The sequence below is a fragment of the Glycine max genome, chromosome 2, assembly GCF_000004515.6.
Source record: "Glycine max cultivar Williams 82 chromosome 2, Glycine_max_v4.0, whole genome shotgun sequence".
In the NCBI taxonomy this organism is placed as follows: Eukaryota; Viridiplantae; Streptophyta; class Magnoliopsida; order Fabales; family Fabaceae; genus Glycine; species Glycine max.
The window spans coordinates 6,585,011-6,601,632 of record NC_016089.4 but is presented as its reverse complement, the minus strand read 5'-3'; the positions used below and the strand labels follow the sequence as shown (position 1 = coordinate 6,601,632).

General features: G+C 35.2%; 2 protein-coding genes and 1 pseudogene across 2 annotated transcripts; 2 read left to right on the top strand and 1 right to left on the bottom strand.

Annotated features, from left to right (window-relative positions):
• Positions 1–1,400: 1,400 nt before the first annotated feature.
• On the bottom strand, positions 1,401–3,947 carry LOC100802707 (uncharacterized). Its single transcript, XM_003518331.4, has 2 exons — positions 3,759–3,947; positions 1,401–1,910 (listed from the first exon to the last, which is right to left on the bottom strand). The coding sequence occupies exon 2, from the start codon at positions 1,893–1,895 to the stop codon at positions 1,578–1,580; it is 318 nt and encodes a 105-aa protein (XP_003518379.1). The 5' UTR covers positions 1,896–1,910; positions 3,759–3,947; the 3' UTR covers positions 1,401–1,577.
• Positions 3,948–7,130: 3,183 nt separating this feature from the next.
• On the top strand, positions 7,131–7,763 carry LOC100796339 (G-type lectin S-receptor-like serine/threonine-protein kinase At1g34300; annotated as a pseudogene).
• Positions 7,764–11,561: 3,798 nt separating this feature from the next.
• On the top strand, positions 11,562–14,551 carry LOC100795819 (G-type lectin S-receptor-like serine/threonine-protein kinase At1g34300). Its single transcript, XM_003519918.5, has one exon. It carries the CDS (start codon positions 11,684–11,686, stop codon positions 14,192–14,194), a length of 2,511 nt encoding a protein of 836 aa, XP_003519966.1. The 5' UTR covers positions 11,562–11,683; the 3' UTR covers positions 14,195–14,551.
• The last annotated feature ends 2,071 nt before the right edge of the window (positions 14,552–16,622 follow it).

Below are 16,622 nucleotides of genomic sequence, written 5' to 3'. Positions count from 1 at the left end.
GTGCATAAAAACTAATTAATTTAGGTGAAAGTCTCTTTTTTTCCTCAAATTTTTCAACTCTTCTTCCTATCATATGAGTCCATCCGTCCACTCCGTTAATGATCAAGCAACATACCGAACAAGAGTCTAAACCCGTCCAGTTCTATATTTCACATTAATAATCCTTAAAACCAAGTTCTATATTCAATATGTATTGTATGTGAAATATAGATTGTATGTGTTTTATATTTTTAAAATATCAAATATATTTATTTTTCATTCAAAATTTCTTTGTAAAGTATTTTCTCCATCCCGTAATAATTATCGTGTAAAAAAAATAATTTTTATTTTAATTTTTTAATGTAACATTAATTATTTTTTCACATATATCCTTTATAATATTAATAAAGTGGACTACAATGATTATAAAATAAATTAATGATGATAAGATTATTTCACTATTAACTTAGCACGATAATTATAAAGAAACATGCTAAAACGAGTTGTAGGAAGATTTATCATTAGTTATTCCACTATTATCATAAATGCAACTGAAACTAGGAGAAGACATATAAAATATAAAATAAAAACAAAAACTAGAAGACACTAGGCAGAAAAACGGGGTCAGGCCTAAAAAGCAAAAATCTTCCACGCCCCTACAAAATCTTCAGATTTCTTTCACTTTCTAGCAAGAGACAAACTTCAAGAAACCCACAAGGAATTTGCCAACTATTCCACACACTTATTTACTTCTGTGAGAATGAGACAGAACAACCACCAATCTTTTCTGAAGACATTGCATCAAGTTTATCTTCAATTTAGAACTTGACTTAATAAAAGTAAAATGACAAGGAAATAATTTGAAAACTCCTTAATATTGTGACGATTAATAAAATAAATCAACAGAATTTTAAAATTCCAAAAACTATAATAAATTTCAATTAAGTTAAAAAGTGTTAAAAAAAATCATACTCCTAATGTTTCTTTTTTGCTAAATATGGAAGAGATTGACAAATAACAACACAAAGACTAGAACCTAATATTCTCATTACATTACAGCTTACATTTCTTTTAATGTGCATTAAGGGCATCTTCACTGGACAAATAGAGATTAATTTTTTGAGACAGAGATCACGGAAGTCCTGACTCCTAACAAAACAATTTCTATAAACTTTGTGTGCCATTGAAATTGCAGCTTACATTTCGAAAGAATATTTACATGAATAGTTCACGAACTCTGCTATTGAAATTGCAGCCGCAACAATGAGTGAGAAGTGAATTTAGAGTGATGAAAAAGTGGTGGAAATATGTGTGGGTGAATTCATTTTAAGTCAACTTTGATACTTGACATAAGTATTCCTCTAAGCCCAATTTTTTTAGTTTTAGCCGGTCGTGAAGCAAAAGGAAAATGCCAGATAAAGTAGAATCACACTGTAGAATTTTTTTCATGGCTACAAATGTCATACTCTTTTACAAGAAAACTAGAGAAAGAGATTAGTTGCACCCACAACAAAATTCAAAGGGGCAACATAGCAATACCATGCTATAAACCATCCCACAAGAAAATTCCCTAGTCTTATTCTATCTTATAGTTTAGACTAGGACTCCATTGCAATTTCATCAAAATTCCAGTTTCTTACTCGGTCCCTTGTCACTGCACGGCTTCGTACAAGCCGCGGCGTACCGGCTATCAAGTTGTTACTTGAACCAGTAGGTTGTGGGGTCACTTTGGATGATGATGATGGTGCAAGAAAAGAGTGTAATGTAGAGGGTGGAAGAGATAATTTCCTGGTTAAGCAGGTTGCAACAGCATGACATCTTCCTTCATTTTCTGCACTTGAAACAGAGTAACTCCTGAAAGAATGTGACGGTGATGGACTATCCACACTATGGCACACAAGACATGCCAGACTCATTGTGACTCTTGCAACCTTCAGCAACAAGTTGTGTCAGAAATAAGATTTGAGTAAAACAAAAGACACTATTAAAGGTTTTACTGGGCATTGATTCTCACATCAGACTAAATCTGGTGCCTAGAGAATGCGATGAAAGAATGTTATAATTAACACAAGTTTGAACCATCTTTCTTGAAAGATTTGAGTTAATTGACAATTAGGTTAGGTATTGGACACCTAATCCAAAAGTGAAAACAGACAGAGCAACAAACCTCAGACACTATAATCTTAGAAGCATACTACAGTTATTATTATTTAATACAAAAACCATCACCTTTGTCATTGCTGAATACCTATCTGTCCTCCATTTAAAGCAAGCATCACATTTAAACCCTAAGATATGACCTTAAAAACATTCTAAATATGAAAATAAGACAACCAACCCCACTAATAGCATGAGTTTGGTGTGTGTGTTTAATTTCTATTATTTTAGCAACCGTCAGCAACTTTCACATTTCCTTGCCAAAAGAATGCACTTTGAGTAAGAAATATTTGATCTACTCAGTACAAATCTCACACCAAAAAAAATAAAATAATGAAGCATCAAATATGATGATTATCAATCTCAGAATGCTTTTCCCTTACAGAACCACATATTTGATTATGTCAGAGGGCACACTTGGGGCCCTCATGCCTGGAAATCGAAGTAAAATATTTCAAGATTTTAGAAAAGTAAATAAGGACAGACTTTTCCAAGCACAACCCCCAGCTTCCACTGCCTCAAACTAGAAGACCATCAATACAGGATGATAAATCATGGACTCAGATTATGCCAAGCTATTTTCTCAGTCAGGTTTTCAAAATTACAAGAATTTTCAGCAGATTCTTCCTCTTCTGCAGCTCATGTATTTAGAGATTTCAGATACATTTCTATCTTAAAAAGTAGGAAACCTCCAATGCATACATATATAGGTCACATTCAAATAGGTTGGAACAGTAGAAGGAAGACAGGGAGCGAGAGAGGGGAGGAGGTTGGAAGAAAAGTGGCAACCAAAAGGTTAATCATTCTCAAGGTTTCTGAAAAGGGTCAAGCTAAAAGGTTGATGAGCCAAAAATCAGTTTCATGATTGATGACCAAGCTTGTAGGTTACTCAAAATTCAAGCAAAAAAAAAATTCAAATTGAGCAGATCAGAAACCAGTCATATATCTATTCAAAATTAAATCTAATCACTACCTTCTTTTTCTTCCACTACATGCAAAACAACACCAATTACTCCATAATTCTTGCTTTTAAGTTCTAACAAACTAAGATGCCCTCAATTTATTTTTCTACTCTTTTTCTTCTTTATTTAAGGGTTGACCTCTCTCAACAAATATTTTTCTAAACACACAATTATCAGGATCACACCTCTCACCACATACTTAAGGAACAAGGTTACCTATCAATCATAACACAAAACCGTGTAGATTCCCACACTTTTACTTGTTCCACACCCCAACTCTTCATTCACAAATCTACAAGTCCTCATTCCTAAAAGCCCTCCACATCCAAATAACACAAAACACAAACCCCAAAAACAAAGTTTGAAAATGAACACTTGATTTGAATCTCGAGGACTTTAACAAAAAATGAGATGCAAGTCTCACGACCCAAATTATTGTAGTATTTTAGAACAAACGATGAAACCAACGATCCACAACAACATCATCACAAAAGCACCAATCACAGGGCATTATGACGGGATCTGAGCAAAAATCATTCAAATTGAGAAGAATTCACAAATGGGTTTATATTGAATCAGCAAGTAACACACGTAAATGCAAAAACTACGAAAGGGAAAAAGAAAAAATAGAAAAACAAAGTTTGGATTGGAGAAACTAACCTCGTATCCGTGTGAGTTTGGTGCGTACGATTGGGGGGAAAATGGGTAAAGAGTGCAGAGAAAATGGAAAGAGAGAGAGAGAGAGATTGGTGGGACAAGATTCGATGAGGAGCGCAGAGCAGTGTGGGGAACTACACGTGTAGTAAATTCCGTCGAACTTGCCAACAACAATGCGAGTACAGATAAAGTCACTACTCACTTTGTTAGTTTAAGATAAATAAATTGTCACATCAATTACTATTACTTGAGATTGATCTCAGTTAGGAATAAATAAATAAATGAAAACTGACCGTTGTAATTAATTGACTAAAAATTAATGTACGGAAGCAATTAACATTGTAAATTTCTTCTCCTAAGCTATGGTGACCTATGAGATTAATTTATGATCTTGTGAATTAAGAAATAGACGTAATCTTTAACCCATAACCAAAATTAGTATTGTAAATTTTGACTATAAAATTATGTGAGAAGTAACCAAGCCTTCCCGTTAGAAAAGTTACAGAACTTATTTATTGTAAGGGAAGAAAAATAATAAAATTTTATTAGAATATAATGGTACTCTCTGTGTTGAGGTCTTCTCCCTCTCTCCCATTTGGTTGATTGTGATGGCAATGGAATGTGACTTTATTTCCGATATTTGCCCAACTAGGGTGTCTAGTAGAGGATAGTGAGACTGTGGCAGGTTAGATATTTGAACAATGTATAGAAATGATGATCAACCAAAGGGTATGTTCTAATGTTTGATGAGTGTATAAAAAAAATCATATTTTTTTATGAATTTTCATAAAGTGGGACCATTCCCTATTATTTAACAAAGGAAAAGAAAGAAATCAAGTGATATAATATGAAAAAAAAAATAGAGAAAAAGAATAAAACGTATTATTAAGATATTATAAATTATAAGTATTTTTCGTAGAAATCAATTATTTTCAAATAAAAAAATAATTTATGTCACATTTAACATAATTATATATTTAAAATTTATTTTTAAATTAAAATAATCTCATATCAATTTATGTATATATTCAGTATTATATATCAATATTAGTTAGGTTAAATATAAGAACTTTGTGGTCCATGATAGTATTAATGAAAATACATGTTTATAAAAAAAACATTTAAGATTAACTCTTGTGATAATAATATAGACATGTATCTATATCATTACTTTAATTAATTTGATTTCGTTGACTTGCCAGAGATTTTTTTCCATTGAAATCCACTCAGTTTTTCCACCGTGGAAAGCACTGGCTTTTTTTTTCTCTAGTTTTTCTTGAATCTGCGTACGTATAATGAAACATTTCAGTACCACTAATTTGAATAAGAATCAAACATAACTTATAAAATTTCTCATAAATAGAACTCCTGGAATGTCAACCTCAAAGTGATTTAAATAAAAGAAAGAAAGATTCCTTGTTTTTGTAAAGCTTCCTCTCACAAAAAAATTACGTTCAAAGTGCTTCGGAATGTGTTATTTGTGTAAAACAAAACACAAACTAAATAATTAAATGCCCATGAACACTTGTACATCAAAGAACGCCATTCTGTTTTTCAACTCACCAATCCTATCTGTTATTTTCTTTCTTTCTTGTGAAACCTTCATATTCAAAATTCAAGTGAATTCATGTAAAGGACAAATTTCTCTCTTTCCTATTTACAATATCTGAATTTGTGACCTTAGGAGAAAGAAACCAATTCGTTTTCAGTTTTCACTCAAAATTCCTTTCAAAATTCAAAAGCAAAAGCTGAAAAAGTAAGATTCAAAAATCAAACTTCAATCTTGACAGAAGATAGAGAAGAATGTCTATCAGAAAAAACTTCAACGTCAATATTCCATTCCATATCCCTTCTACCATGCAACACTTTATTTAAGAGTCAGTTCTATCCATCGTTACACATGCAAAACAAGAAACACCAGCCAACTACTAAAATCATAATGCTCAGAATAAAAGCTTTTCTACTTTGTCTTTACCCTTTTCATCATTTCAGTTGTTGCCATCTCACCAGGCTCAACCCTTTATGCTTCAGACACAAACCAAGCATGGTCACCCCCCAACAACATCTTCTCTCTTCATTTTCTGCAAGTCAACCCTCAATTGGATTTTAACTTGGCCAGTTTTGGGGTTGGAGCCTGAGGGAAATTAAGTATCAATTCATGATCCAAATTTCACTAGCACTGCCACATTTGCTTATATCAGTGACTATGCAGAAGAATGATGTTCTGAGAGTGTTAAAGTTGGATGGTGATGCGAATTTGAGGATTTATAGTTCATCATATAAAGGGAGTGGAACTTCTATCATAAGATGGGCTGCTGTGAAAGATCAGTGTGACGTTCATGGATACTGAAGAACATATGGTATTTAATTTGTAGCAATACAAGGACTCAGAATTTTGAGAAGATTGATCCAAATAATAGTAGGAAAGGGTGTAGGATGAAGGTTAGGCTAGAGGATTGTCCTGAAAAGATGGGGATGTTGTAATTGGACCATACTAGACTCTTGAGTTACCCTTCTATTGCTTAATACAAGATCAACCCAGAGGTGTTGTATACACCTATGTCAGCTTGTAGAGAAATTTGTCTTTCAGCTGGTTCTTGTTTTGCTTCTACTTCCTTGTCAGATGGATCAAGATTCTGTTACGTAAAGACAAAAGATATATTTGGTGGATATCAGAGTCCAGCACTAACTAGCACTACATATGTCAAGGTGTGTCTTCCACTGGCTCCAAACCCATCACCAATTCCTTGGAAGGAAAAGGATTGGAGCAAGCATGCTTGGATAATGATACTGGTGCTTGTTTTTCGTACCCTTTTAACTTCAATTGCCTTTCAGGGTGGTTTATGGTTGTGGACTTGTGGTGTTGCAGAAACATTCCAAGATTTGGAGGACTATATGGTCAGTATGATCTCGTGGAGTATGCTTCTGGTGCACCAATTCAGTTCTCATATAAGGAGCTCAAAGGCCTCACAAATGGGTTTAACGAAAAGCTTGGTGCTGGGAGTTTTGGTTCTATTTATAGAGGAATGCTTGGTAATGGAACTATTGTTGTGATTAAGCAAATTCAGGGAATTGAACTAGAAGAGAAACAATTTAAGTTGGAAATTGCTACCAAATGTAATACTCATCATATGAATTTAAGTTGGAAATTGCTACCAATTCAGGAACATTGTTGGATTGGGAGAGTCGGTTCAACATTGAACTTGGATTTGCATGTCAAAAAGTGAATTTTTCATGAGTTTAGCTTAATCCTACAAAACCAACTTGTAAGGTGAGAATTACTCCCCACTTATATAGTTTATCTCGGCACTATTTTTATTCGATGTGGGACTTCAACATGCCCCATCACCACATTGCAAGGGGGTATCAACTATCATGTATATTCATGAAGAGTGTCATAACTGCATATTGTAACATAAAACCTGAAAATGTTCTCTTGGACTAGGATTTCGAGGCCAAACTCTCCTATTTCAACCTTGTAAAGCTCATAACTCCCAAGGATGACAGGTACCAAACCGTGTTAAATATGAGAGGAACCAAAGGGTATGTAGCTCCAGAATGGCTCCCAAATCTTTCAGTAACTTCAAAATCTGATGTTTACAGTTATGGTTGTTTTGCTAGAGATAGTGTGTGGAAGGAGGAACTTTGAAATCTCAGAAGAGACCAATAACAAAGAGTTCTCAGTTTTGGCTTAAGAAGAGTTTGAGAAAGATATTATCATGTGCATAGTTGACAAAAGACTACCTGAAGTTAATTTGGATCAATTGAAAAATGTTGATTCAAACAAGCTTTTGGTGCATTCAGGAGCAACCATCTCAGAGGACAGCAATAAGCAAAGTCTTGCACATGCTTGAAGGTGTTACAAAGATTAAGAAGCCACCAGCACCAAAATCAATGAATGGAGGGTCGTTCAGTGGAAATGAAGAATGGTTGAGAAAGAATGTCAGTGCTCTTTCCACTGTGTCAACCCCAACACCAACTTGTTCTTCCTCTTCGTTTCATTATTAACAAGCATTCTCCGCTTTTGCATATAGAGAGGAACATGAAGAGGGATTTTTCATCCTTTATATTGTCAGCATGGTTTTAAATTGCAGTTATGGTCGTGGTCACGGTTGTGGTGAGTCAAAAATCCTTTACATTGCAGACAATTGCGGGAAAATGTGATTGATGCAGCCATAATGCTGTTATGGTGACTCAAAAAACCATAATATTGCAGCCACAATTGTGATTGTGAACTGTAATTTAAAACCATGATTATCAGAAACATATAGAAAACTACATCCTCTCTTATTGTAATTATATGAGCTAAATCTAAAGAAATAAATCTGTCATTGATTTCATTTCGTTCTCACTTGCATCATCACTATTTGCCGATACAAAACTATATGGTGGAATTAATGATTTCCAAATAGAAATTCATATAAAAATTTGTTGACAATTTGACACTAAATATATTTTAAAAAATTCTAATAGCTATTTGTTGACGCTAACGGTATTTTTTAGGAAACTTTATAAGCAGGTACAGGGTCTTACTAAATCTTTCATGGCCATGCGTTTTGGATTTTGACAACAGAACAAGAGATTATTTTAACATCATTTTTACTTGGAATAATAGGGAAAGGTAGAGCAACTCTTTTAGATTAATTGGTTCTTTTAGTTAATCTTAAATTGACTAACTAACTTATTGATCAAATTGCTAACCTGATCTGACAACTTGATTAAAAGTTATGTACCCTCCATGATTTGCTGGTTTTCAACAACTGGGGCCAGGTGCCAAGAGCCAAGTCCTACTTGTACATTGAATTTGAACTCGACAGAAATGGAGACGTTCACAATTGACATCGTCACAATTGACATCGTCACATGAACTCGATAGAAATGGAGACGTTCACAATTTGAACTCGATAGAAATGGAGACGTTCACAATTGACGTGTTGTTTGGTTACCCATAGCGCAAAGTAGAATTTTGCATTAGCACTTATCCTAAGGGGAAGGTATTGGAAATACTGAATACCACACAGTTCACAATCAATAGGGAGAAAATGTGTTAAAATGTATGATAAGTGTCATATTTTAGGTAATATGTGATTTGAATGTTGGCACTTATCTTGTGATTTTAAGAATTTTTCTTAGAAACTTTCTTTAATTTTGAATTATTTATTAATTAAAATATATTTAAATGTTTTGTTATAATGTAAAGGTTTATCCAATTCTTTCTCGTGTAAATTTTGTAGATTAAAGATTGGTATATGATGGGAGAAAGGTGGAAGAAGTGGAAAGCATTCTTGGAGCAATGAGGAGTTGATTCCTGAGTATTTGGAGTTTTAAAGTGTCTTATTTCTTTGTCTAGGTGAGACCAGAGTTGCTTAAGCAAATGAAATCTGTAAAAATAAGGGTTCATCCAGTCGGTTTTTTTCTCGTATAGGCAAGAATGACTCACCTGGACAAATGTACTCATTGTCCAAGACTTCCCCAAGCGAGAATCAGTAGACTAGGCGACCCAAGCTTTCTTCATCCTAAAGTCCTCCAGTTGCCTAGACGAGAATGTCTCGCTTGGGTGAATATTATTAAACCAAACTGGTTTAACAGCTTGAGAAGACAAAAAAAGGGGGGGGGGGATAATTTTCAAGAGCTCTAGAGAGAGAAACCGGGAGAAAATGCGTAGAATCATGTTTTTTTCTTTATATAAAAAGGATATGATCACATCACTACTTGGACCAACTACTAAGGAATACTAACAACACAATTCTAACATTTGTATACAAGATCAACTTAAATTTGATCATTTTGATAAATAGTAGGATAGAGATTTAGGATGATATGGGTATGGAATCCATTTGGGAAGACTATGGCCTCCTGCACTTCCTTTTGTCTCTTCAAATGATCAATTCAAAATGTAAAATTATATTCTAGAATATACTTTCTTTTTTACTTTTGGAATGACCAATTTAAAAAATGAAAAAAAAATTAAAAAGAGTGCAAGAAGCAACAGCCATTTGTGAATCACATTTTTCCTCCACATGGGTGGAATGCAGTTTTGTGTCAATAGTCTAACCTATCTTTGGGATGCTAATAATAATAGCACTTTTGTTCCTATTGGATTGGGTACCCTTTTAATAAACTTTATTCAATTTTTTTTCTTTACAAGACCTAAAACTTAGGGAGAATAACAAAAAATGTGAGACTTCTTGTTTCATCATGCACATAATTAATAAACTCTGAGGACTTTCTAGTTGTCACAATGTCCCAGACTCCTAGTAATTAATTTCATAACAACACATTGTTATACTATTGACAAGTGCATCAATTGTCATCACAATTTGCAAAATTTGTAGTTAAGATCATCTCCTCTGGGACTTGAGTTATTTAGTTCCTTGGATAATATTAAATAGCTCAATAGTTATATACATGATGTTTGATCGAAAATTCATTGGTTTGTTGCGATAAAAGTAAATAGTGTAAAAGTTGCAAGCCTATAATTCTATGAAAAGTGATGGAAAAGGTTTTGAACTCAATTAAGGAAAACATAGGATTAGATTTTATCATTCGACTCTTTAGTATCCTAATTAAATTTATACATATGAATCATTCTTTATTGTTGTTGATGTATACGCTAAATCATATCGTATCGATTCCTCGCATACAACATTTCTAAGAGTAATTATCAAATTTCAATTCCTTGCATATTCAATAATCTAACATTAAAAGCAGGTGTAATTAAAAATTAAAAATTCAAAATTATGACTCAAACTACTGAAAACAAGATTCACCTTAATTGAAAAGTATACCACATTTATTTTCTACGGTCCGAACACGTTATTAAAGTAGCCATGAAAAGTCATAGACTCACAACTCACAACACTCTACAACTCATGAACGTATTTCTGTATTGAAGGAAAGGTCTTTCTTTAGATAATTCAGCAGCAACCTATCATCTACAGTCAATTTCCTTATTTTATTTAACCAAGAATTATATCATATCATTGATAATCAAAGTTTCGATACATGGAAAAGTAAAATCAAACCAATGGTAGTTACAAACTTACAATACAATCTTGAGAATGAACGATAAGATTTGCTTCCCTCCAAATAAAATGAACCATAACATTTGAAATAAAAGTGAGTTTATCTCTATATACAATTATAGAACCACACCAATGGTTTCTTTTCTCTCATGAAAGTCCCAAACCAAAAAAGGGAACTAGAAATTGAAGGTCAAGCTTGAAAACTTTTCCACTTCCAAATCGTGAAGGGCCAGCAGCAGCCATTCCTCCCCATAAAATAATCAACCCTTTAGAAGATTCAAGTCCTTCCCCATTGTTGAAAAATCAAAAACAGCACAAAATAAACCCAAAAAAATAATTTCCAATCATTTGATCAATTATCCAATAACGTCCAAGCGAGGGCAAGTCAAAGTCTTCCATTCAGTCCCCATCTCCAATGTAAAATTCTTAAATAGAGTTTCTTAATTCTTGTGGTTCCACATAGTCCTATGAAATTATAAAAAATTTATATATAATTTTATTTTAATGATAAGAAACTTTAATTTTTTATATTATTTTTTTATTTAATTATAGTTGAAATAAAATAATATTATATGTCAACTAAATATTATTTTTCATTATTAAAAAATAATTTCTTACAAAAGATATAAATTTTATTTTTAAAAAACTTTTCATATCATATAAATTTACTCTAATAAAAAATAAATGATAAAAATGATTTATTCACTTAAAAATCATTAAAAAAAATTCTATTTAGAGATGCTCATCCCCATTCATTATAACCACATTTCTTCCACACGTACAAAACCAAACATCATTAACACACACATACGCGCGCATCCAACAACATGGTTAGTTCGTTATATCACATACACACAAACAGAAACACACACAACACAATTGAAAGTTGAAACATCAGAAAACATGTTCCTCAAAACGCAATTTCTGTTCCTCACCCTTGCTTTAGCAACCACTACAGTCACCACCGCCATAGACCCAGGTTCTACCCTCGCAGCTTCTTCTTCCAACCAAACGTGGTCTTCTCCCAGCGGCACCTTCTCCCTCCGGTTCATCTCCGTTCAGCCACCGACCACTCCTCCTTCCTTCATCGCCGCCATCGTCTTCTCCGGCGGAGCTCCCGTGGTCTGGTCTGCCGGAAACGGCGCCGCCGTGGACTCCGCCGGGTCCCTCCAGTTCCTCCGCTCCGGTCACCTCCGTCTCTTCAACGGCTCCGGCGCCACCGTGTGGGACACCGGCACGGCGGGTGCTTCGTCAGCAACCCTTGAGGACAGTGGCAATTTGGTAATTTCAAACAGCACTGGCTCCCTATGGTCAAGCTTTGACCACCCCACTGATACCCTTGTGCCCTCTCAGAATTTCACCGTTGGTAAGGTTCTAAATTCTGAAAGTTACTCTTTTGGTCTTAGTTCAATTGGGAATTTGACCCTGAAATGGAACAATAGCATAGTGTACTGGACCCAGGGTTTGAACTCCTCTGTGAATGTGAGTTTGGATTCCCCTTCTTTGGGGTTGTTATCAATTGGGCTCTTGCAACTTTCTGATGCAAATTTGAGCCCTTCTATTGATGTTGCTTACAGTAGTGACTATGCTGAAGGGAATAGTGATGTGATGCGGGTGTTGAAGTTGGATAGTGATGGAAATTTGAGGATTTATAGTACTGCTAAGGGTAGTGGAGTTGCTACTGCTAGATGGGCTGCTGTTCTGGATCAATGTGAGGTTTACGCTTACTGTGGGAACTATGGTGTGTGTAGTTACAATGATTCAACCCCGGTTTGCGGCTGCCCGTCTGAGAATTTCGAGATGGTTGATCCGAATGATAGTAGGAAAGGGTGCAGGAGGAAGGCGAGTCTCAACAGTTGTCAAGGGAGTGCGACTATGTTGACACTGGATCATGCTGTTATCTTGAGTTACCCCCCTGAAGCTGCGTCGCAGTCATTTTTCTCGGGGATATCGGCGTGTAGAGGGAATTGTCTTTCCGGTTCACGTGCCTGTTTTGCATCTACTTCCTTGTCAGATGGCACGGGGCAGTGTGTGATGAGATCAGAAGATTTTGTTAGTGCATATCATAATCCTTCGCTGCCTAGCACTTCTTATGTCAAGGTTTGTCCGCCACTGGAGCCAAATCCGCCACCCTCTATGGGGGGTGTGAGGGAAAAGAGGTCCAGGGTGCCTGCTTGGGTTGTGGTGGTGGTTGTTTTGGGTACCCTTTTGGGTTTGATTGCCTTGGAAGGTGGTTTGTGGATGTGGTGTTGTAGGAACAGCACGAGGTTTGGTGGGTTATCTGCTCACTATGCGCTTCTTGAGTATGCTTCTGGTGCCCCAGTGCAGTTCTCGCACAAGGAGCTCCAACAAGCGACAAAGGGGTTCAAGGAGAAGCTTGGAGCTGGTGGATTTGGCACTGTGTATAGAGGAACTCTTGTTAACAAAACAGTTATTGCTGTGAAGCAACTTGAGGGCATTGAGCAAGGTGAGAAGCAGTTTAGGATGGAAGTTGCCACCATAAGTAGTACTCATCATCTGAATTTGGTGAGGCTTATTGGCTTCTGCTCGGAAGGGCGCCACCGGCTTCTGGTTTATGAATTCATGAAAAATGGGTCTCTTGATAATTTTCTATTCCTGACAGAACTGCATTCGGGAAATTTTTTGAACTGGGAGTATCGATACAACATTGCCCTGGGCACTGCAAGAGGCATCACATACCTACATGAGGAGTGCCGTGACTGCATAGTCCATTGTGACATAAAACCTGAAAATATTCTCTTGGATGAGAACTATGTTGCCAAAGTCTCAGATTTTGGTCTTGCAAAGCTCATTAATCCTAAGGACCACCGGCATCGGACCTTGACAAGTGTGAGAGGAACCAGAGGATATTTAGCCCCCGAGTGGCTTGCAAATCTTCCCATAACATCCAAATCTGATGTTTACAGCTATGGCATGGTTTTGTTGGAGATTGTGAGTGGGAGGAGGAATTTTGATGTGTCAGAGGACACAAATAGGAAAAAGTTCTCCATTTGGGCTTATGAAGAGTTTGAGAAAGGTAACATAAGTGGAATTTTGGACAAAAGATTAGCTGAGCAAGAAGTTGAAATGGAGCAAGTAAGAAGAGCAATTCAGGCAAGCTTTTGGTGCATCCAAGAGCAGCCATCTCAGAGACCAACGATGAGCAGAGTGCTGCAAATGCTAGAAGGGGTAACAGAGCTTGAAAGGCCACCTGCCCCAAAATCAGTAATGGAAGGAGCTGTTAGTGGAACCAGCACATACTTTAGTAGCAATGCCAGTGCATTCTCCACAGTTGGAGTCTCACCCGCTGGTCCCTCCTCTTCATCATCATTTCAGACTAGTGTTGTTTCAACCTTCACCTTGGGAAGGAACCCTGAGAAGGCAACCTCGTCCCTTTTACAATCAGACACATGACAGAAATTGCTTCCTTTTTTCCTTTTTCATATTTTCAATTAGAATCGATTGAAAGTCACATTCACTTGGGACTTAGAGCTGGAACAGCAGAAGTAAAAAAGCTTTGCCTGTAAAGCCGTGTATTTTATTTTTTTGGTAAGAGACCATAGGTATCATTCAGATAATGCAACCCTGCTCGAGGTAGGTAGAATCACTATGAATTTCAGATTTCTTCTTCCGTGTATAATATGATATTGATTGTATACTAAGTTTCTTTTTCTTTTCTTTACCCTGATCATTGTATACTCATTCAAAACAAGAAATTGCAAAGTTGTATTAATTATTTGTATTCAATTCCTGAAATTGTTTTTATGTGTATATACATCTGATGAAGAAGTTTTAAACTCATCCGTTCATTGTTTCAGTTTACCAAATAATGTTTTGTGCGCTTTATTTACCTTACAATGTTCATCATTGGTTGTTTAATATATGTTCCTTCGAACACTGCCAAAATTCCTATAACAGCATAGTGAGATGGCCTAGAGGATCGTGTTGGCACAATAATAGTTTTGCTATCTCTGGGTGATTCTGAGGTAAGGTAGTTGCCTTGTACTATATATGTTGGCCACAGTATCTAGTTACGGAATCAGTTTCACCTCTTGCATGGATAAAGTTGTAAGAGGAGTGTTTGTAATATATTTTCTGACATTTTTTTTTCTTTCAAGAAGAAGTTAAATTTCACAATTTTGATTGATAGTGGCACATTCATGAATCACGTTAACCCTGCACATGGGTCACGCATATTTCTGGGTCAAAAGTCTAACATAATAATATATTTGGGATGCCAATAAAAGTGAGCATTTTAAGTTGTTGGGTGTCCATCTAATAAACTTTATTGTTTTTTCCTTTCCAGAAACCTAAAAAGTTTGGGAGAATGACGGAAAATGTGACTTTTTGTTTCAATCATACACATTATTAGTCAATTGTAAGGTCTTTCAAGTTGTCACAATGTCCAAGTAATTAATTTCATAGCAATGCAGCCAGCATGATTTAGGAAACAAAGGTCAATTATATGCATGACATGTGAAGTCTTAAAGGAACCCGCGTCATGGTCTCTAATTTTTGTGGACTGTGGTATTTCCAATACCCTTCCCCCAAGGTAAAAAAATGCTAATGCAAAATTCTACTTTATGTGTTACTGGTAACTGAACAATATGTAGTTTGCTTGAAGTAGGACTTGGCTCTTGACAGCTGGCTCCAGCTATTGCAAACCATCAAATCATAGAGTAACTTGTAATCAAGTTGTCAAAACAGCTTAGCAAATTGGTCAATAAATTAGTTAATCAATTTAAGATTAACTAAAATAACTGATTAATCTAAAAGCGTTACTCAACCTTTCCCTTTTACTCCAATTAAAAATGATGTTAAACAATCTCATGTTCTGTTGTTTAAAACCCAAAACGTCGGTAGAAAGTTTTTTTTTTAAACCAGATAAAAGATGTCATAATTAAGGTTATCAAAATCCGTTCGGACCGATTGATTCAACCACGGTCCCAACTTATAATTTTTTCTCAATAACACCGTTAATTAAGATTATTTAAGGAATATATTGAATTGAATCTTTAATTTTCAACATATACTTACAAGATCTGTTGCTGAGAAAGAAAAAAAAAGTTATGTAAAAAAAAAGCATAATAGCTATCTCAAAAAAAAAAAAAGCATAATAGTTATAAGAACTTTTAAGAAATATTTAGTGTCAAATTATCAACAATTCTTTGTAATTTCTATTGGAAATCAATGACAGATCAACCAGCAGTCCTCAAAACTTTTTATTTAGATTTAATTCATACAATTACCATAAGAGAGGATGTAGTGTCTCTATGTTTCTCACAATATAAACTATAAAGGATGAAGTATTTTCTCTTTATGTTTCTCTCTTTATGTTTCTCTTTATGTCACCTAAACCTCAACGTGAGAAGAGGACTTTATCTAAGTCTCAGTGTGCCTAACACTACTCTACCATTACTTAGGAAATTAAGTAATATTACACAAGTTCAATTTTGCTAAGTTGTTAGAAGATTCCCTTTTCTGTCATGATTTTGTTGATGCTATTGAGATAATGAGAAGCAGAAAATTGATGCAATTCCTTATTCTTCCCTAATTCCTTCTAAATGAGCTTCACTATACATCCACTTATCAGTTTCCTTCTTTCTATCCTTCCTCTCTGTTCTACCACCACACTTGAACCAATGCTCCGCCAGGTATTGTGGCCTCTTTGCAGTGGCGGAGCCAGAAAAATTATAAAGCCTGGGCAAAAATTTAAAGATAGCAAATTCACATTGTATATAATATGTAAATAGTAATCAATCAAAATAAAAGAGACTCGTCATTTTGTCAACAAAAATATAGTTTAAAATAAAAGAGATAAACATAATCTTACAATAGCGGG

What these genes read in the sequence shown, in the direction of transcription:
- LOC100802707 (XM_003518331.4), bottom strand. Translation starts at nt 1,895, where the DNA reads ATGAGTCTGGCATGTCTTGTGTGCCATAGTGTGGATAGTCCATCACCG.
- LOC100795819 (XM_003519918.5), top strand. Translation starts at nt 11,684, where the DNA reads ATGTTCCTCAAAACGCAATTTCTGTTCCTCACCCTTGCTTTAGCAACC.